The 21153-nt window shown below is 42.2% G+C and overlaps 1 protein-coding gene across 2 annotated transcripts in view; it reads right to left on the bottom strand.

Moving 5' to 3' along the window:
* CDC42BPA (CDC42 binding protein kinase alpha) overlaps nt 1-21153 on the bottom strand; it is a 326855-nt gene that overhangs the window by 90287 nt on the left and 215415 nt on the right. For both annotated transcript variants that reach the window (XM_054979352.1, XM_054979361.1), the window contains exons 19-20: nt 20136-20284; nt 18657-18748 (exon numbers count right to left, since the gene is read on the bottom strand). In XM_054979352.1, coding sequence (XP_054835327.1) covers nt 18657-18748; nt 20136-20284 — 241 coding nt within the window. The remainder of the gene's footprint in view (nt 1-18656; nt 18749-20135; nt 20285-21153) is intronic.

The following is a 21153-nucleotide window of genomic DNA, read 5'->3' as shown; positions in this document are numbered from 1 at the left end:
CCAGGTGGGAACCAATTCTGATCTATAAAAGATAATGGCGAGATGGTTGGAGCAAGATGTTGCCTTAACTTGTCCCATATGTCTAAGGTGGTTCTTAGAAAGGGGTTAGTATGAATTTGAGGTGGTCTATTCTTAGGTTCAGCCCATATCACATCCTGTAAGTCGTGTGGGTAGATGTGTGATGATTCAATTTGTGGCCAACCTGAACCTTCTACAGTATTTAATAGTATTACGATGTTTGCTAGTTGGGCAGCTATGTAGTATTGTTTTAAGTCTGGGACTGATAATCCACCTTTCTTAGCAGACCGTTTCATGATTAAATAGTTTATCCTAGGGCGTTTGCCATCCCATATAAAACTGTTTATAATTTTTTGCCAATGTTGGAAATCTTGATCTGTAAGTTTAATTGGTAGCATGCGGAAATTAAATAAAAATTGTGGGAGAATCATAGATTTTACCAGATTAATCTTTTCTGCCCACGACAACTTCATTTCCGCCCACTCTTTAATTTTGTCTTTTATCTTTTTTTGTAACGGTTTAAAGTTAGCTTCTTTTATATCCAGTAAATCAACTGGTATCTTAATGCCTAAATAAGTCCATTGCTTATGGGTCCATTGATATGTAAAATTAGAAGCCATCTCTGACCTAATGATTGGAGTTAGGTGAATAGGGTAAATTTCTGATTTGGTTTTATTAATTTTAAGACCTGAAATGTAACCAAAATCATGCAGGGTTTTTTCCAGGGCTGGTAATGAGGTGCATGGATGTGCAAGGTAAAGGACCATGTAGTCCGCAAACAGGGAAATTTTATAAACGCGTTTTCCAATAGTGATGCCACTAATGGCATTGTTTTGCCGTATAGCCTCAGCCAGAGGTTCTATGGATAAGGCAAATAATAATGGGGAAAGCGGGCATCCCTGTCTGGTTCCTCTTGTGAGCTCAAAGTCTTTTGATTTCAATCCATTGAGTTTTATTTGGGCCTTAGGAGAAGCATATAATAGTTTGATAATCTGAATAAAAGAATGGCCAAATCCCATCATAGAGAGCAATCTTATTAAATAATTTGTTTCTAAGCTGTCAAAGGCTTTTTCAGCATCTAATGAGAGCAGGATCGACTCTATTTGATTGGTTTTACAGTGATTGATAATGTTTAGAGTTTTTCTTACATTATCTGTAATACTCCTGTTTGGTATGAAGCCAGTTTGATCAGATTGTATGTAATGACTTATGATTTTATTCAGACGATTAGCCAGTACTGCTGTAAATATCTTTGCGTCCTGATTTAGTAATGATATGGGACGGTAAGAAGATGGGAGGGTGGCATCCTTCCCTGGCTTAGGGATTACAATAATTGTAGCTTCATACCATGTTTTTGGGAAGTTGCCTTTTAAAAGGATTGCATTGCAAGTTTGGCGAAGGGGTTCTGTCAGAATGTGTATAAACTTTTTATAAAATTCGGCAGGGAAGCCATCTCTGCCGGGAGTTTTATTTAGTTTGAGATTTTTGATGACTTCAGTGATTTCCTGAGAGGAGATCGGTAGATCTAGGGAAGCTTTATGCTCTGGAGTAATTTGTTTCAAGGTTGTAAGAGAGCTTAGGAAGTCCTCAATACCAGATGGTGTTGGATTCTTTGATTTATATAAAGTAGAATAAAAGTCACGAAATATATCTAGGATTTCCTTATTATTGGAAGTGTGAGATTTACCATTTCTTTTAATTAAAGAAATTTGGTTGGAAGAGGATTTCTTTTTAACTTTCCAAGCTAGGAGGCGTAACGTTTTAGGGGTTTTGTGCCAGTACCTCTGTTTTAAAAACAGTAGATTCTTTTGTATGGAGAATGTCTCAAGTGCCTCTAGCTTTTTCCTTTCTAAAGTCAATTGATTATAGTCTTTCTTATTGCAGTATTTTTTGTGTTTATTTTCAAGAGCATGGATTTTGGATATAATTTCTGATCTAGTCTTCTCTCTCTCTTTTTTATAGAATGAGGCTAATGATATGATTTTACCTCTGACTACAGCCTTCATGGCTTCCCAAATTATTGCTTGAGAGACTTCACCTTCTGTATTCTCTTTGAAATAATTTTCCAGTTCTAATTCAAATTCTTTTTTAATTGTTGGGTGTAATAAAAGAGATTTGTTCAGTATCCAGTGAGTGTCTTGTTTTATTTTTTCCGGAAAGGTCAAAGAACAGTCTACCCAGGCATGGTCCGTCCAGATTTTACTGCCTATGGTGGAAGAGATTATATTATGATAAATTTTGGGGGAAGCCAATATGTAATCTATTCTAGTATGGATTTGATGACGGGCAGAAAAATAGGTAAAGTCTTTCTCTAGGCCGTGCTGTGAGCGCCACACATCCTTAAACTCAAATTTGTCAAATAGTAAATTGAGGTTTGATCGATTTACTTTGTTTCTCTGACGTACCCTGTTGTTTTGGGATCGATTCAGGTTTGAATCTGCTATGCAGTTAAAATCCCCCCCTGCCAAAATTTCACCATCCACATACAACCTTAAATTAGATAGAGTTTCATGAAGAAATTCAATTTGCTTGTCATTTGGAGCGTAAATAGATGCCAAGGTTATTTTTGTTTCTTCCAGAACCCCTTTGACAAAAATAAAGCGTCCCCTAGGATCTATTTTTGAGTCTTCACATTGGAATCTAACATTCTTTGAGATTAAGATTGCAACACCCCTGGCACTGGATGAGCCTGGGGCTTGAAAGTGCACATTGAAACGATTAGACTTTAATACCTGAGGCATTTCTTTCCTATAATGGGTTTCTTGCAAAAACAGTATGTCTACCCCTTGCTTCACTAAAGCTGTAGTAACACGTTTAAGTTTTATAGGATTGTTTAATCCTCTGCAATTTAGAGTAATAATTTTGATTCTATCTGTCATTAGTTATGTGTTAAATAGAATGATATAACGGACAGATAAAACTCTGTGAGCATGAGGAAATAAGGCATCCTCTGAGTCTTTGATAACCTATTTTCAGCTACTCTGTATGGTTCCTCCAATATTGCATAATATATGTTGTCAAACAGAACTGTAACATTAATACAATAACCCCATCCCACCCCCTTGAACAAAAACAAAACACCAGTTAACATAATACTGCTCCTTCGTGTGAAGGAGCAATCTCTCCAGAGGCACAGGTCTAAACTGCCTGTGTTAACACAAATAAGGAGAATGGTTAGGTTCTCCCCTTTTCTGGAGGATCCTATACAACTGGGAACTAAAATGAGTACCAGGTTTAGCCCCCCTCCCCCCCCCAACTGAAGAAGTAGAAAAGAGATGAGGACTACAGTTACAGAAAGGTCTGAAGCTACAGATAGAGAAGAAGAAGAAATATTAGGGGCAAGAACAATATTGACAGACAGAAACGCTAGAGAAAAACTCTAAGAAATGATGGTTGCTTGCATGCATTTTCTCCCTCAGGCAGTTGTTTTCATCGGTATCGTGGCCCATCCCGTCATAGTGGAGGATTTCTGTGCGACAGTAGAGCTTTTGTTCAGATCCGGTGAGGATAAGTTCAGTTCCTTAAGAAGAGATGTGCCAGATAACAGATCCGTTGCTTGAAGAGTTCTTCCCTGATGTACTACTTGGAGTTTAGAGGAGGCCACCCATTTGTATCTGATGTTTGCGCTGTTTAGTTGAGTGGTTATGGGTTTAAGCTCTCTTCTCTGCAAAAGGGTTTCGCTTGACAAGTCCTGGAAAACTTGAATTCTCTGCCCTTGAAAAAGGAAAAAGCCTCTTTTTCTAGCCTCTTGAAGGATTTTCTCTTTAGTACGTGAGTCCATAAACGTAACAATAATATCTCTGTTAGTGTTTTTTCTTAAGTTGCGGAGGGAGCCCATCCTATACGCAGCTACAATATTTGGTGCCACACCGTCTTCCAATTGTAGTTCCTGAGCCAGCCATCCTGAAAGGAAGACTATTAACTCAGTTGAGCCTTCTTCTGATTCTGAGAATCCGCGAAATTTTAAATTATTTGATTTCCATTTATTTTCCAGGTCCATGATTTTATTTCTCATCCAGCTCTCGCTAGCCTGCAGAGTGCGTGTTTCTTTTTACAAGGACAAGCTAAGCTCTAAAGCAGAGTCTGCAGTGCGAGTTACTTGCTGGAGAGACTCAGATATTGCAGTCAATTGATCCTTCATAGGTTTCAGAAGTCTCTCCATTCTATTGGCAATTTTATCTTCCAGTTGATCTATTTTAATATTTAGGTTTGTTTCTTGTACCTGGGTTTCTGTGTCAGTTATTTCCTCAGCAATGACGGAGGCCATTTTGGCTGTAGAGTGGGGTTCAGCTGCAGCGCTGTTTCTGTGCTCTCCCGCCGAAAAAAAGGTTTTTACTGATTGTGAAATCGGCTCTGAAGATTTATTTTTATTTCCTCCTGTCTTGCCCATAGTTGTAGCTTGTTAGGATCACTTTAAGGAGCTAATAATTCAGTCGGGGGAAGGGAAGATCCAGGAGCCTGAAACTCACGCGTCTAGCATACACGCTGACGCCCCTAGGGTATTCATTCTTTACAGAATGTTGAATAAAGTTGTCAAGGTCCTAGGCTTTGTTAATATAACTTCAGGTAAAACATTTTCTTCCTCAATAACTAGCTGCAAGTAGGGGTGTGCGCACTCGATCTGTAAAGATTCAGGATTTCCGAATCGCTGGCCCCGATCCCAAATCAAAGCTTTGGGGCCAAATCCCAAATCAAAGCTTTCCGAAGTATTTGTAATGCTTTGGGAAGCTTTGGGGCCGAGTTTAAAGGGTCCCTTTCCTGCTTGGAAACACTTGGTTGGCACAAATAAAGGCATTGTCCAGCATTATGGCACCCATGGGCACCATGGTGTAGAGAGACTAGTGAAGCATCTGAGACCACTAACTGAGGATAATCAAGTAGTGCAAGACAAACACAAGTTGTTCATCCTTACAGAGTATATAATAGGGAGACTCCAGACCTTGCATCTGGCCATATCAGCATGGGAAGGGGCAAGACTACTTCATCTGACTCCTGCCTCCAGGATCCTGTGTAATAAATGGCATAATTTCTTAGCTCCATTAAAGCTTACTCATGAGTAGGATGGGCAGGTTGACTTGAGATCAAATCTCCTCAAATTGGACCACAGATATGATGGCTTAAATGGAAGGAACATCCATCTTAAACTGCCAATATGGTTATTGTTACCTCAGCAAATGTATATTCGAGGGTGCCATGGGTCAGAATTAACCCAGCAAGAGACTAAAGAGCAAGGACTACGAGCAGAAAGTTCAGCAAAACTGAAAAGGAGTGGTGCTTGTGTTAACATTTAGTTAATTGGAAATGCTACAGAAAGAGTTTGCTCCTAGAGTTTGTTCTCCTCCTCTTTTATAATGTAATGTTTCAGAAATAACACTTTCTTTTAAAATAAAAATAAAATCTTTTTAAATACATGCTCATAGAGAAAACACAGGAAAAGGAAAATTGGATAAAAATAGTGTATTTTTTTTGTTCTGAGCCAAGGGAGACAAGTTTCACTTCAAAACCACAATGCACATTAAATAGACTATTTATATTGTTCTGGGTGAAACAATGAAGGTAAGGTATACATATTATCTTATATACACAACAGTATTCTTTCCTGTATCATAAAAATATCCTTTGTGCAGCAGAATTTATGGAAAGCTTTAGGTCAAATGGTAGAACAGATCTCACATGTCAGAACAGTTAAGACATATCTCACCTGGATCATGTTTCACCCACTGAGTAGAGCTCAAGACAACTTTGGCTGCAGTTCAAGTATATGTCATGTATGCCTGCCTACAGTACATTCCATGTGTATGTTATGGGCAACCTATTAATCCTCTGACACTATGGAGAGTTTTGAGTACTTTTTAATGTCTGTTATTTGGAAGTTCAGTGTGTTATCTCTGCTTTGAAGTTAAACACTTTCACTTCTGTAGTCAACGGCCTTGAGGCCAGATGCAGCTAGTCTGAATTGTATCTTCCCTGAGAACAGGGATGATTTCATATCTAATGTGCTATTGTTGCTTATCGTAGTCTAAACTCTGATACTTTTTATCTCTGGCATTCGCGCCGGAATTTCAACGGGCTACTAACCTGGGGGCGGGATATTAACCTATAACTAACCATGCTTTCCCTCAATACGTCCCATCTGCCAATTCCACTGTCTGAGCACCTTAAACCTGATAGATCTCTAATAAAAGTTACTTCAACTAATTCACCTGTATGATTGCTGTGGAGAACTTGGGGATTTACTTGCCAAGGACTGACAGTATAATTATCTGAATTGCCACTTTACCAAAATCTTTCTCTCTATGATAGGCTACTCTAAACCAGGTCAAAATATGAAGATGGATTTTAAAAAAATGTTCCCAGTAATGGTAAAAAATGAAATAAAAAGAGCTTCAGCAGCCAGACAACTGTATGCACTCTACTCGGGCCTAGTATTTATGGGAAGAGAAGGATAGCATTTATTTATTTACTTCCTTTATACTGTTCCTTTCTCCCAAATGGGGGCCAAAAGTGGCGTACACTGTTCTCCTCTCCTTCATTTTATCCTGACAACAACCCTGTGAAGCAAATTAGGCCTTGTGCTTGTGACTGGCCCATGGTCACCCTAAAAGTTTTCATGGCAGAGTGGGGATTTGAATCTGGGTTTTCCATATTCTAGTGTGACACTCTAACCACTACACAACACTGTATGTCTGAGAAGTACGGCCCCAAAACAAAGTCAAGCATTCTACTCTTTTAATCTAGGACTATGTGAGATGAGATCATAGAATCATAGGGTTGGAAGGTATTTCCAGGATCATCTAGTCCAACCCCCTGCACAGTGCAGGAAATTCACAACTACTTCGCCCCCCCACACATACCCTCAGTGACCCCAGAAGATGGCAAAACACCTCCAGGATCCCTAGCCAAACTGGCCTGGGAGATGTACATCACCCTTGTGTACAACTGCCTTCCTGCCCAGCCTTTTATTAGAAAGGACTGTATATTCTGCATAGATACAAAAACTAGTATAGTTAGGGTTAAATCAAGCTCAGACTAATGCCTCTTCTTCACAGGATAAAAGTAGTGGATATTTAGCGTCAGGGCTTTTAATATAAATACATTAGTCAATCAATTATCTTTAAACAATCTTCGGGAACAGCTCTATGCAGGATGATGTAATCATCTATATATTTATCTTCTCACATTTTACCCAAAGGATTGTTTCAAGCCTCATTTTTTTCACTGTCCTGTGTTACTGAACAACATTCCTCACTTATACAAGATGGATCATCTAATCTCAACAGCACTCTTCTTGGAAAACAATTTCCACATAATGTGACTCAGTTGGATACAGTTATATAAAAAGAATGTGGCTGAAACCCATTCATAATACACAGGTTTTAATCATTAGTTTACTTACAGGTACTAGGAGCAACACATATACATAAAGCCTAAAATCCAGATTCAGTAAGTAAAAACTATATAAACACTAGAAATACACTTGCATATGATTTTGGCTGCAACCCTAAGCACATTTACTAGGGAAGACATCCTAGAGAACTTAATAGGATTCACTTTTGAGTAGTCATGCTTTAGGGGCTTGTATTGTTTGTAAAAGAATACCATCAAATTAAAATCATTCATTTTAATTAATTTTTTTCCAAAAAAACTTCCCATATTTACATCAATTATATTTCTTACAGCCTCTGAAACATCCAGCAGAATAAAAGGAACTTTAGACTTAACTATGAAGCTTCCTTCTATTTGAGGTAGAAGAGGACATCCTGATGCACGGGTACTCCTCCTCCCATAATCTCTGAAAGCAGGATACTAGGCCATTCCTTTCCTGCCTCTGAGGAGAGGGAGTACTCCTCCCTTCTTCAGTTCAGAGGCTTCCAGAGCTTTCCATCAAAAACCACAAAGTAGATCCATTGCTTATTATCCTCAAGCAGGACTTGCTCTAAATATTAAACACAGAGGGCAAGGCCAAAAAAGGGGCAACCTCCGTTTAGTAGAAAAGACGTTTAACAATAACTGTAACAGCAGAAAGAACGGTTAAGACATATAAGACAAAAGGGTTCATTATCTCATAAATCAGTGTTTCCCAACCTAAGGGACCCAAAAGTGGGGCGTGAAAGCTTCTAAAAATGGGCTGCAGATCAGCCATCCCTATTGGCAACTCTTGCCCTTTTCACTCTTCTCTTTCCTCTTCTTCCTTGCCAGCTGCTCACATTGCCCTTTGTGACAATAATGAGGGAGGAAAAGCTGTCTGGCAACGAGTAGCTTTACGACAGTAGCTGGAAGAAGGCAGGGAAAGGCCAGAGAAGAAATCCTGCAGATTTCGATGCAATGGCCCTTTTGATACAATCCAAGACTGAATTCGCCTTTTTTGCCACCTCATCACACTGACTGCTCATATTTAGTTTACAGTCCACTCTTACTCTTTCGCATACACTCTTTTGCATACTACCCAGAAGTATATCCCCCATCCTGTTTTTGTGCTTCACATTTTTGTGGCCCAGATGTAATACTGTGCACTTATCTATGTTGAATTGCATCCTGTTCACAACTGCCCACTTCTCCAGAGTATTCAGGTCTTGTTGTATTTTGACTCTATCTTCTTGGGTGTTTGCCACTCCTCCCAATTTGGTATCGTCAGCAAATTTAATGAGTAGCCCGTTTACCCCTTCATCCGGATCATTGATTAAAATATTGAAAAGTATCGGGCCCAAAACTGAGCCCTGTGGCACACCACTGGACACCTCCAACCTGATGAAACGCCATTGACCACCACTCTTTGTGTGCGGTCCTCTAACCAGTTCCCTATCCACTGAACTGTCCTATAGTCCAGTCCACCCATTAGAATGTTATGGACGGAGGCTGTGCAAGTTCTCTAGAAAGTTCTTCGAGCACTCTTTGGTGCAGTTGAAATGTTTCCTCCCCGTAGAGGTGTTCAATATATTGTCGAAGGCTTTCACGGCTGGAGAACGATGGTTGTTGTGGATTTTCCGGGCTGTATAGCCGTGGTCTTGGCATTGTAGTTCCTGACGTTTCGCCAGCAGCTGTGGCTGGCATCTTCAGAGGTGTAGCACCAAAAGACAGAGATCTCTCAGTGTCACAGTGTGGAAAAGATGTTGGCAGGTCATTTATATCTACTCAGGAGGGTTGGGGTTGGGCTGAGTCATCCTGTAAGAGTTTCCCAGGGTGTGGAATGCTAATGGAGGGAGGCTTCACTGTATCCTGAGGAGGTTCTTTTGCATATGGATTGGTGCGTGATGTGCTAATCTTCTTTGCAGGGCTATTGTCGGGTATAGAGTGTTTTGTTAGCCTGGTGTTTTTCAGGACTGGAAACCATGCTCTATTCATTTTTAAAGTCTCTTCTTTCCTGTTGAAATTGTGCTTATGCTTGTGAATTTCAATGGCTTCCCTGTGCAGTCTGACAAAGTAGTTGGAAGTGTTGTCAAGTATTTTGGTGTCCTGGAATAGGATACTGTGTCCTGTTTGAGTTAGGCTATGTTCAGCCACTGCTGATTTTTCTGGATGGCCAAATCTGCAGTGTCTTTCATGTTCTTTTATTCTTGTCTGGATGCTACGCTTTGTGGTCCTGATGTAAACTTGTCCACAGGACGTGGTCACTTCCCTCTAAGGTTCCCACCACCTTCACCCCATCTACCAATTCTTCCCTGTTGGTTAATATTAAGTCTACTATGGCCGAGTCCCTTGTAGCTTCTTCCACCATTTGAAAAAGGAAGTTATTGGCCAGGCAGGTCAAGAACTTGTGAGAGTCTTTGTCGCTTTGCTGAGCTTGTCTCCCAGCACACATTGGGAAAGTTGAAGTCACCCATAATTATACAGTTCTGATGTCTGGACACTCTACCAATCTGTTCAAGGAGGGCAGCATCCATTTCCTCTCCCTGGTCAGGCGGTCTGTAGCAGACTCCAACAACAATACCCTTTGTCCTTCCTCTCCTTATTTCCACCCATATACTTTCCACTGGGCTGTCAACCACATTCTCCAGAATGTGCTGACAATCAAGCCCTCTCCTCACATACAATGCCACTCTGCTTTCTCTTCTACCCTTCCATTTTTTCTTGAACAACTCATACTCATCCACTACCACATTCCAGTCATGGGAATCATCCCACCAAGTCTCAGTAATTCCTACTATATCGTAGCCCTCTGTTTGCAAGGGAGGATCAAGCTCTTCCTTCTTGTTGCCCATACTTTGGGCATTGGTATATAGGCACTTGTATCCTTGTACCTTTGTTCAATCTGTCCTACTCAAGTGGGCACCCGCTGTTTTAACTTCTTCATTGAAATTCCCATGTTGATCATCTCTTTCCCCTTGCGGCATCAGTTTAAAGATCTCCTGATGAAGCTCTCCAGGTTCTTTCTAAACATTTTCTTCCCTGACCTTGAGAGGTGAAGCCCATCATGTGCTAGAAGGCCTTCCCTAAGAAAACTTATCCCATGGTCCCAGATCCCAAAGCACTCCTGCCAGCACCACCGCCTCAGCCAACAATTCATCTCGAGTATGGTCTGCTCCCTTTGCATTCCTCTTTGACAGGAAGAGAATACCACCTGTGCCCCCACTGTCTTCAACTGCCTTCCAAGAGCTTCATAATTAATTCTTGCTATAGTATTTGCGGCTGTGTCATTTGTTCCCACGTGAATCAGCACAAACGGGTACTGATCAATCAGTCTGATCATTTTCGGCAGTTGGTCTGTAATATCCTGAATTCTGGCTCCTGGAAAGCAACACGTCTCTCAGAGTAAGGGATCAGGCCTGGACACATGACGTTCCATACCCCTGAGCAGAAAGTCCCCAATGACCACCACTTTCCATTTTCTTCCACTTCCGTGTGGCCCCATGCCCTCTTCACTCCCTCCTCCAGGTTTTTGCGGTTCTCCTTCCACTCTCGTCTCCATCACCATTTGAAGCACCTCAAAACGATTCTTGAGCTCCAGTGGACCAGAGTGTTGCCTTAGTCCACGCCTTCTGGTTTGTACTGCAGAACTGAGAGGAGGTTCAGAAGGGAGACTGACTCTTCCTCCTTCTCTTGGACTTATTTCTTCATGCTTGTGCATAGCCCCCAGGCTCTTCTCAATAAAATCATCCCCTTCCTTGATTTCCTGAAGGGTGGTGATCCTCTCCGCCAGGCTCTGAATCTTCTCCTCCAAAAGCCTGAACAGCTTACACTTCTGACAAGTGAAGTCTATCTTCTCTTCCGGGAGGAAAACAAACTCCGTGCAAGTGACTGGAAAGGGGCCTTCTGTCGACATCATCACCTTCCAAGTATATTCCAAGAGTACTCTTCTAGCTGCAGGTCCCTTTCCTTCTCAGAGCCCAAATGGCTGTGAAGTGCCTCTGGTGAGAAGCAGCCTAATTCAATCAAGGCTCACTCAGTAGAGGGTGGGGCCAACAGTTAGTCCCAGGCAATACAGACACTCTCCAATTAGTAACAATCCTCCTCGGCAATCAGCTCCAACTCGGGCAAAAAAGACAAACAGAAACACTTACCCCAACTGGCACCACTTTACAGCAGGCTCTACACACTCACACAGCCCCAAACACTGTCCTCCCACACAGTAACCTCAGCAAATCCCCACACCAGTTAAGGAAGGCAACAGAAAAAGACTCACCACTCTAGCAGCTCCCTTTCCTGCTCCTTCTCAGAGCCCAGATAGCTGTGATGATAAGTCCAACATTCCTTTCTCATTTGAAGAGAGGAGGACATCCTGATGCATGGGATGATTAAAAAGCTTCCCCTCAAAATAAGTGGACAGCACTCTGTCTCTGTTCCTTTTAAACCACCTTTTGGAGGACTCACCACCTGTAGGCTGCATCAGCTGATGTATATGAGTCAATTTTGTATTGATGTATAATAACTTGGGTACATAGGTACCCAAGTGCCTGTTCTACAGATCTCTAGAACTAATGCACTGGCATGAAAGGCTGCTGTGGTAGCTGTCAGGGCTTGTAGCTGCTGCTGCCGCTGGGCAAGGCGCCGGCTGGGCCGGCCCTGACGTCAGAGGAGCACCAGGGATGCTGCAGGACCCTGCTTTGTGGAAGGAGGGGCGGTATACATCACCCTGACTCCCTCTCAATCCACTCACTGGCCTGCTCAACCTGGCCTGCTTACCCCCTGCGTCCTCCATCATCTCCTCCTCCCAGAACTCTCCTCCAAGCCTCCACTCTTGCACTGCTCTGCTCTCACTCCACACCATCACTCCTTACTCACACCCACCACCTCAGAGCTCTTCCTAGCCACCTTATATAGGGTTTCCTTTCCCCGTCCAGCCCTCCTTCTAGGCTTGTTCCCTCTCCTGACTTGGCCCAGCTGTGCCTTCCCTCAGGTGTTTCCCTCCTACCACTAATCCCTTCTTGGCTTCCTTGCCTTGCTGGCAGGGTAGGGTTGAATGCGAGCCATCCCCAGCTGAGGTCTCCTTGGCCTTGCTCACAAGGAGCTGTCCCAGTAGGCCTTTGAACTGCTGAGCTTGCCTGGCCTTGCTCACGAGGAACTGCCCCAGCCAGCTTCTGTGCTGCTGAGCATGCCTGGCCTTGCTCGCGAGGAGCTGCCCCAGCCAGCTTCTGCGCTGCTGAGCTTGCCTGGCCTTGCTCGCGAGGAATTGCCCTGGCCAGCTTCTGGGCTGCCTGCTCATTGATGCTGGGTGGGGCTACCCATCTCCTCCCCCAGAATGCCTGTGGTAGCTCCAACTCCTGAGCCAGGCTGCTGTCCTCTAGCCGGGGTGTGGCTCTGGGCTGTAGTGGCTGCTTCTCCTCCTTGGCTGGTAAGGGCTCTGTTTGGGCTGCTGCTGGGTCCCTATTCCCCCTGCCTTGACCCTTTTCCTCTGTCCTGCTTAGCCCCCTCTCTTCCCCCTGGAGGGTGGGACTGGCTGGTCTCCCCCTGCTCCCTCCAGCCCTCTGAGGCTTTGGCCTTTCGCCCCATCCCCCTGGAGTGGGCAGGTTCTGGACCTGGTTGCTGGCTGGGGTGGTAGGGCCACTGCCTCCCGGTTGCCTCCCACTGCTCCCTCCTGGCAAGTCTGGGGGCTGGGACTCAGACTCCGGACAGTAGCACTGCAGCACTCCTGCTTAAATAGGCTATAATCCTTTCCGAGGGCTTCATCCCATGAGAAGAGTAGGCCAAAATGATGCACTCTTTAAGCCATCTGCTGAGAGCTGGTTTAGATACCTTTCTGCCTTTGGCTACCAAATAGTATGCTACAAACAGAGCATCTGATCTCCCGAAAGAAGCTGTACATAGGGCTTTATGCACACCAGAGGTATATCAGTTTTTTCCTTGGGATGGATGGATTGGGACAGAAGGACAGGAAGTACACCTTCTGAGATCTGTGGAATGTAAAATTCACCTTTGGGAAGAACGAAGCATCCAGATGAAGAACCACCACATTCTTTGAGAAAACACTGTAAACAGAGCTCCCAGTTCTGAAACATGTCTGGCAAAGGTGATAGTTGTAAGGAATAACACTATGAGAAACTTAGGCAATATTTCTTGCAGTGGTTTGAACTGAGATTTTGTAAGTGCTTGGAGAAACACATGCAGTCTCCAGAAGGCAAAAGAAATGCACCACTGGAGGGCCAGAAGTGCTGCTCCTCTGAAGAAATGCTTGACTGCTGGATGGTGAAAAACAGGACCATCTTCAACTGCAGGCAGCACAGAGGCCAGTACTGCTACCTGCATACAGAATGTGTGAGCACTAAGACCTTGGGGTCAAGACCATCTTGAAGGATGGAAAGGAGCATGGAGACACCTGCCTCCATCAGACTCTTCTGCTTCCTGCAGGCCTTCCATGTGCAGCTATAGATCCCTTTAGTTGACAGTCAGTTGCCTGCCAGTACAGTCTTCACTATCAGTTCAGAGAACCTTAGATCTAGTAGTCCTTGCTGCTCAAACTCCAAGCAGTCAGGTGCAGTGGCTGGGTTAGGGTACCAAATCAGTCCCTGGAACAGTGTCTGGAAGGACTGGAAGCATTCAGAGGGCTGAACTGACAATGCAATCAGGTCCAAGAACCAGGGTCTCCTAAGCCAATGAGGGGCCAGGAAGATAACTTCTGCTCTCTCCTGCTTGAGTTTGTTCAACATTCTGGAGATTAGCGGAATTAAATAAAAAGCCTATAGTATGTCTACTGGTCACCTGCAGATGAGTGCATCCATCTTCTCTGTTTGTGGACTATTGTAACAGGAGAAGAAGCAGTTCGTCTTTGTGTTAATCAAGGTGGCAAAGAGGTGTACATAGGGCTGCCTGAACAGAACCCAGGACAATGAAAACCCACCTTGGTCTAGGCGAGTCTGACTGAGCCAGTTGGCCTGAGTTTTAGAGGTGCACTTGATGTATTCCACTCAGATAAATGCTAGACTCTTTTCTGACCATTTCATAATTGAGGATGCTTCCATTTGTAGTTTCTGGGGGCATGTGCCCCCCTAGCAATTGATATGGGCCTTTGCCATAGTATTGTCTGTTCAGGCACAAACATGAAGGTACTGAGATGTTTTCAAGAAGGATTTTAGTATCAGGAGGATTGGCACCAACCAGGCACCAACCAGGTTCCTTGAATTTGACCCAGGATGCAGTGGGGCCCCCACCCCAGAAGACTCATCTGTGGTGATCCACAGATCCTTTTCCAGGTGAATCTTTTTGCCTTTGTTTAGATGTGAAGAGATGGCCCAACAACTGAAGGAGCTCCATAATTGCAGATCTCAGCCTAAAGTGAAGTTTGAGGATAATTGAACACTAGTGTGGGAGCAGGAACCATTGAAGGTCTATGGAGTGTGCTCATGCCCATGGGACCGTGTCACTGGAAGCAATCATAGAGCACAGGAGCTGGGTCAGGAACATTAGATCCACAGACTTTGAAGCAATGACCAGATTTGCAGCACTCCTTAGTTATGCTGCTTTTGTCTAGCAGAAGACAGAGTTTCATGTGGACTGCACTGGGGTCAACTGGCTCTTCTTGAGATTGATGATGAAGTCATGAAATGATAGATATTGGACTGTGGATTGCATGTCACAGGAAGCATTCTCCAGTGAAGGAGACCCATCACTGATAAGTAGGTTGTCCAGGTAAGGATATATATGGATACCCTGGGATCTGAGGCTTGCTAAAAGGGCAACCATCATTTTCATGAACATTCCCAGGGCTGAAGCTCAACAAAAGGATAGAGCCCTGGATAGGTAATGATCCCTTACCCAGGTGAAACATAGATACTTCTTGTGTGGAGGAAAGATGGGTTGTGCAAGTATGCCTTCCTGAGGTCTGTGAAAGTCATGAAGCCCCCTAATAGAATCAACTACATGATCGACTTTAGTGTCTCTCTTTTGAATTTTTTGTAGGTCACAATTTTGTTGAGACATTTGAAGTCTAAGATGGCCCTACAGTCCCTATTCTTTTTTGAAACCTGTAAAAAAGATGGAGTAAATTCTGAGCATCTTTGATCCTAAGGAACAGGTTCTATGGCCACAATCTCCAGGAAAGAATGGATGACCTCTTGAGTCAGAAGGTTGGAATGAGGGGACTGTATGAAATGATTGTTTGTGGGGTAGACATGTTTAATGGCATAACCCTACCTGATGGTGTTGGATGTTGATGTGATCCAGTTCTGTCAGAAGAGTCAAAATCTGCCCGTCACTGGTGAAGTCCTGATGTCAGGTGCACTGTTGGTGAGGTGTGTTGCCTCTGTTGCTTGAGTTTTGTCCCAGGGTGAATTGACAGTTTGAGCTGAAGAAAGACATTGGCTTGGACCAGGGTGGCCTTCTATAGATCATACAGAATCTGGAGAGACTCCTGTAGTTCTGAAATAACCGGAAGTTAAACCCCTTCCGTTGCCTAGAGGAAAAAGGGCATGGCCTTCTTTGTCTCTATGAGAATGTTATCAAAGGTTCTGCCAAAGGGTTTGCCTCTCAGAAAAGGCCAGGTGACTACATCAGCCTTGGAAGTGGCATCCACCATCCAATTCTTCAGCCATAAAATACCTTCTTGCCACCATAGTAGAAACCATAGTCTTTGAAAAAAAATTCAGAGTTGAAGATGGCATCAGCTGTGAATTCTCTCCTATTCTCTCCAGCCTGGAGAGGCAGCCAGTAAACTTCTATGATAAATCAGGATTTTTCCTTAGGAGCGACATAATGGAGGCTCTTTCCATGAGAGAAGTGGCAGCAGATCCTCTAACAGAGTAGGCTATTGCTTTTTGAGCTCTGCATAAGGTCACCTTGCTCTTTTTATCTTTGAAATCTTTTAAGGAACTTTCCTCTTCTTTAGGTAATGCCATGCCCAAGGGCAAGCTTGCCACAGGAGCATCCATCACTGGGATTTTGAGGAGACGAGACATTGTGGGGGGGGGTATAGTTTTTCAGCATGTCTAATTTGGAAGGCACTGACCTGAGGGTTCAGCCAGTTACTTCTTGCTCCCCTTGGTAAAGAAGCAAGGGAACGGGAAGGTAGAGCACAAGATTTGGGTGGTACCAAGCTCTTCAGAGCCTCCATCCTCCTCCTCCACATTGGGCTCTGGATCCCCATTAGGGGTTGTAGGATCTTTAAGGCCCTGTATTTATTCATTTATTTAAAATATCTATTAGCTGCCTTTCCACCAAAAGGAGCTCAAGGTTGCCTTCAGTATAAAATATAAACAAACAAAACAACAGTTTTTATAATATAAAACAAATAATTAAAATATAAGCAACCAAAACAGTTAAAAACAGAGATTAAAAGCACAGCTTAGAATACATTTTAAAAGCTATGCTAAATAAAATAAAAGTAAGGGAGGCAACTCTTCATGAGACTGAGGGCCCTGCAGAGGAAGGTATTCATCCAAAAATCCCCCCTCCTACCTATCAGAGTCAAATTCTGAATGCTCAGAATCAGAGCCATAACCCCCTCCCCAACTGGAGGATGAAGTCAAGGAGGATGGTGTGGGCAGGCTTTTTGCACTACCTTAACAGGCCAAGTGGGCTTTTCACTATCCCCTGAATGATATGCTGGGCTGCAGGGGAAGTGGCAGCTGATGCAGGCTGCCGGCAATGATTACAAGGTTTTGGTGCCAAAATCGTCCTCACAGTAAACTGGAATGCAAGGCTTGGAATCTCTGTTGCTCTACAGAGTCATTCATAGTTGCAGGTTTATTCTTTTGTTTTGTTTACCTTCTCTCACTGGCCATAACAGCTTTCAAATCACCTTTCACTGCCAAGACTGACTTTCATTCAGTTAAGTTAGATACAAATGATATAGCTGCAGGGTTTCTGACAGCAAGTCATTCAAGGGAGGAGGAGGTGAGAAGAGATGGACAAACAAGGATTTTTTAAAAACAGGGACAAACACAGAAAAAGCATAAATGAGAGAAAGAAAGATGACCTAGACCTCTGCTTAGGATTTCTGTGCTTGCAAAGGAGGCAGGAAAAGAATTGAAGAAGCACACTCCCTCTCCTCTGAGGTGGGAAAGGAATGACCTAATATCCTGTCTTCAAGGGATTATGCCATTAGGATGCCCTCCTCTCCTCAAATGAGAAGTGTCAGTTCCATATTTATAGAGGCAGTCCTAAGCAAATCTATTTAGAAGTAAATCTCATGTAATTCAATAGGGCTTACTCCTGGGAAAGTGTTGTTAGGATTGCAGCCTTTGTCTCTCAACCCACTTTTCTGGGATCAAGATCCCTGGCAGTGGTACATGTTCCAACGCAGTTCCTACTACCCCGTTTAAAGGGATCTGCTTTCCCCCAAGTATTCTTCCAAGGCTGGTTGTTTATAGGCTTGTCTACTATTTTATTTGAACTGAGTAAAAATTTATCCTATGTAACTAGAGAGGTCGTCATCTTCACTGACACTGAATGAAGAAATGCTATAGTTCAGGGGATAGATCCCTATTTTCTCTGAGTTTATTGCAAAGATCTATTCAGTAACCTACTTTCACCACCCGGATAATGTATCATGAGCACTACTTAAAAGCATATTTAAAAGAGCAACAAAAGTGGAAAACAAATCACCCATGTAGGCATAACTAGAGTTCTGCACTACCCCAGGTAATTCATCCTCTCATATTGATCATGTAAACTCACCATGATCTATCATTAAATCATTTTTCAGACTAATACCAATGACAAAGAAGAGTAATAATACTATAGGAAGTTATCCACAACAGGATAATTTCAATTGACTATTCTAAAATCTACATCTTAACTTTGTAAGTGAAAGATTATGGCTGAGATAAACACACATCCGATTTGGAGGAGGCCCATCTACTCCGTATGATTATTTTCAAGCCTATAATTATCAAGCATCAAAAAACCCACCATTTTAACCACAGTCATTCATCATTAAGCTTTGTCACTATGCATCAGAAAATACTACTAGCATATAAATCTTTAGGGAATGCTATATACAAGATTCAAAACAAGTACAACCTGATTACAATAAAAATACCGTATGTTTCAAGTGCACTGAGAGAACCCAAGATAAATGTGCTTCTGTCTTTCTATAACAGCTTTGGGTACATCTTATCATACAAGAGGTATGTTGACACTTTAATAGCCAGAATTTTCAGAATCCAGATTCTTACAACATGCTGTAAGAGGCATTCTTACTTGATAAGCTATCCCCATCACTGTGTGGTAGATTATGACTGTGTTTATTTGGACACTAATTTCCATACCCTTTTCTGATCTGAGTTCTTCTGTTTCTTTTTTCAGTCTTTCTATTTCTGACAACAGCTCAGAGTTCTTCTTCTCAGATTCCTGTAGTTTGCTTTGAAACAAACAAGGATAAAACACAGATTTCCAATTAATAAGGGCCACATTGTTTGGAAGTTTCTTGAACATTATTTGCTGCACTGTTCAAATAAGACCAAAGCCAATTGTCAAAGAAACATGAAATAAAATTTGAAGAAGAGAATTCTATTCTACTGCATAACAATAAAGCAATAAGTAGCATTTTATACTTCTTTTAGATGGCTTTATATAAAAACCCCTTTAAAGCATATTAGAAATTATAGATTTCACAATTTAAAACAAATTATTGTATTTATTCACTGCATTTATATCATGCCCTTTCCCCAATGGGGACCCAAAGCAGCTTAATTGTTTTCTCACCTCCATTTTATCCTCACAATATCCTTGTGAGATAAGTTGGGCCATGTGTGTATGACCTAGCACAAGGTCACCCAGCAAGCTTCTATGGGAAAGTGGGGATTTGAATCTGGGTCTCCCAGATGCTAGTTCAATACTCTAACCACTATATGACACTGTCTTAAGAAAGCACAGCTCTTGCTTTGCTCAAGGCTGCCACAAACTAGTGTGTACCATTACAATCAGGGCTCAACAAGCAATGCATTTACAAAAACAATGCATTTACATTTATTATTTATCTACAAAAAGGACCAATCTGCACTAGCCCTGTTCTCCATTACTGACATTGTTCATTCAATGATTCCTCAGAATCCAGAGATATTCCTCCCAAAGCCCTACATTTTGGTATTGTCACAGTTTAAGAACTGACTAGTTATTTTGCTTCTCTGTCCTTTCTAGTGTCAACTGGTTTACTGTCACCACACCGAATAAAGAAGAGAAATTGGTAACTCGGCTTTCTTTCTTTATTTTCTTTTCACTTCACCATTAGTCTGAGAGGAATGCTTTGTCAGTTTCATCAATGTTCTTTTCATTTTTTGAAGAAGTTAAAATATTACTATTTGCACCAGCAATGATGCACTAATACTACTTTGAAGAAAAGATTTCCTTTTGAATCCTACCCCCATACCCCTCTTGCCTTTCCCCAGGTACCATAATTACTTTTGAGAGGGGGACTTGGAGATCTTAAAGGAATGTTATGCATGTCAGGTGGTTTTTGTTCACAACCAGGTTTCTTCTCAGCATCAGAAGCTAATACAGCAGACTCTACTGCCCTGTCCTCTGTCAAATTGCTCTCTCCCATTCTCTTGTACCCCACCCTGGCTCTTTAAATAAAACCTGGCACTTTATTAGTGACTTTATTGTTACTTTGTGAAGAATAAAGATTGCATAAATGCCACATATCAGGGCCAGTACTACTATAACATCAGACAAGGTTCCTTTTTGGTTGCTCACCTAACTCTTACCAAAGTTTTTACAAGTAATACTTTCATTAAAATAAGTCTTACCATTCTGATGCAATATTGCAAGCTTTAACTTTATTCAGCTCCTCTTGAATTGCTTGTTTGGCTCGTATTTCTGCATCCAAGGCTGACTGTAGCTCTAACCTTGCAGACATATCCAGTTTTGCAAAGCGGCGCATCTTCCAGGGCATGTCCTAAAACCAAAAACAAAAACACAATTTATTTTTAGTTTAGGCATTTATTTGTTACAATTTAGTCTCCCTTGAAGAGTTTTGACAATCATCCAAAGATTCTCCTTTTTCCCCTCTAAGTAATCAAACAAACATTACTATTCTATAGTTTGACAGTTGGTGACATAGATTGTCATAAATTGTGTGTGTAAAGTGCCGTCAAGTCACAGCTAATTTACGGCAACCCCATAGGGTTTTCAAAGCAAGAGACAATCAGAGATGGTTTCCCACTGCCTACCTCTGTATGGCAATCCTGGATTTTCCTGGTGGTCTCCAATCTAAGTACTAACCAGGGCTGACCCTACTTAGCTTTTGAGCTGACAAGATCAGGCTAGCCTGGGCCATCCAGGTCATAGATTACATTAAAACAATTGAAGTACTTTTTGCAAGAGGAGTAAATCTTTTAAATAGTATGTTTCAATGATGACAAGAAACATATTTATGTTGGCAGTCTAATAGGAACATTATCTCAGCAAATGCACATGGGGCTACTGAAACAAATACATTTTATAAACCTATATCTCAAACGGAATAGAGAATTTTATAATCAATAGCAATAAATATCTTGGTGTAATAGGTCCAGCGCATGAACTGTTTATTAGAGACAGACAAGTGAAACAACAATGTACTATATATTCACAAATATTTCTATCAAATCGCTTAAAATGGCATTCCAGGACTCACACAAAGCACTGAATCATATCTACAGGATTTTGCACATGTTCAACAAGAACTTGGAGGCAGAAAAATGTGTTAGGTGTAGTTCCATAAGCCTTTAAACAGCCATTTTTTCTTTTACCCTCTCCCGGTGTTGAAATTTCAAGGGGAAGACT

This window comes from Eublepharis macularius, chromosome 1 (assembly GCF_028583425.1).
Source record: "Eublepharis macularius isolate TG4126 chromosome 1, MPM_Emac_v1.0, whole genome shotgun sequence".
NCBI lineage: Eukaryota > Metazoa > Chordata > Lepidosauria > Squamata > Eublepharidae > Eublepharis > Eublepharis macularius.
This window is presented reverse-complemented; position numbering and strand designations above follow the sequence as displayed.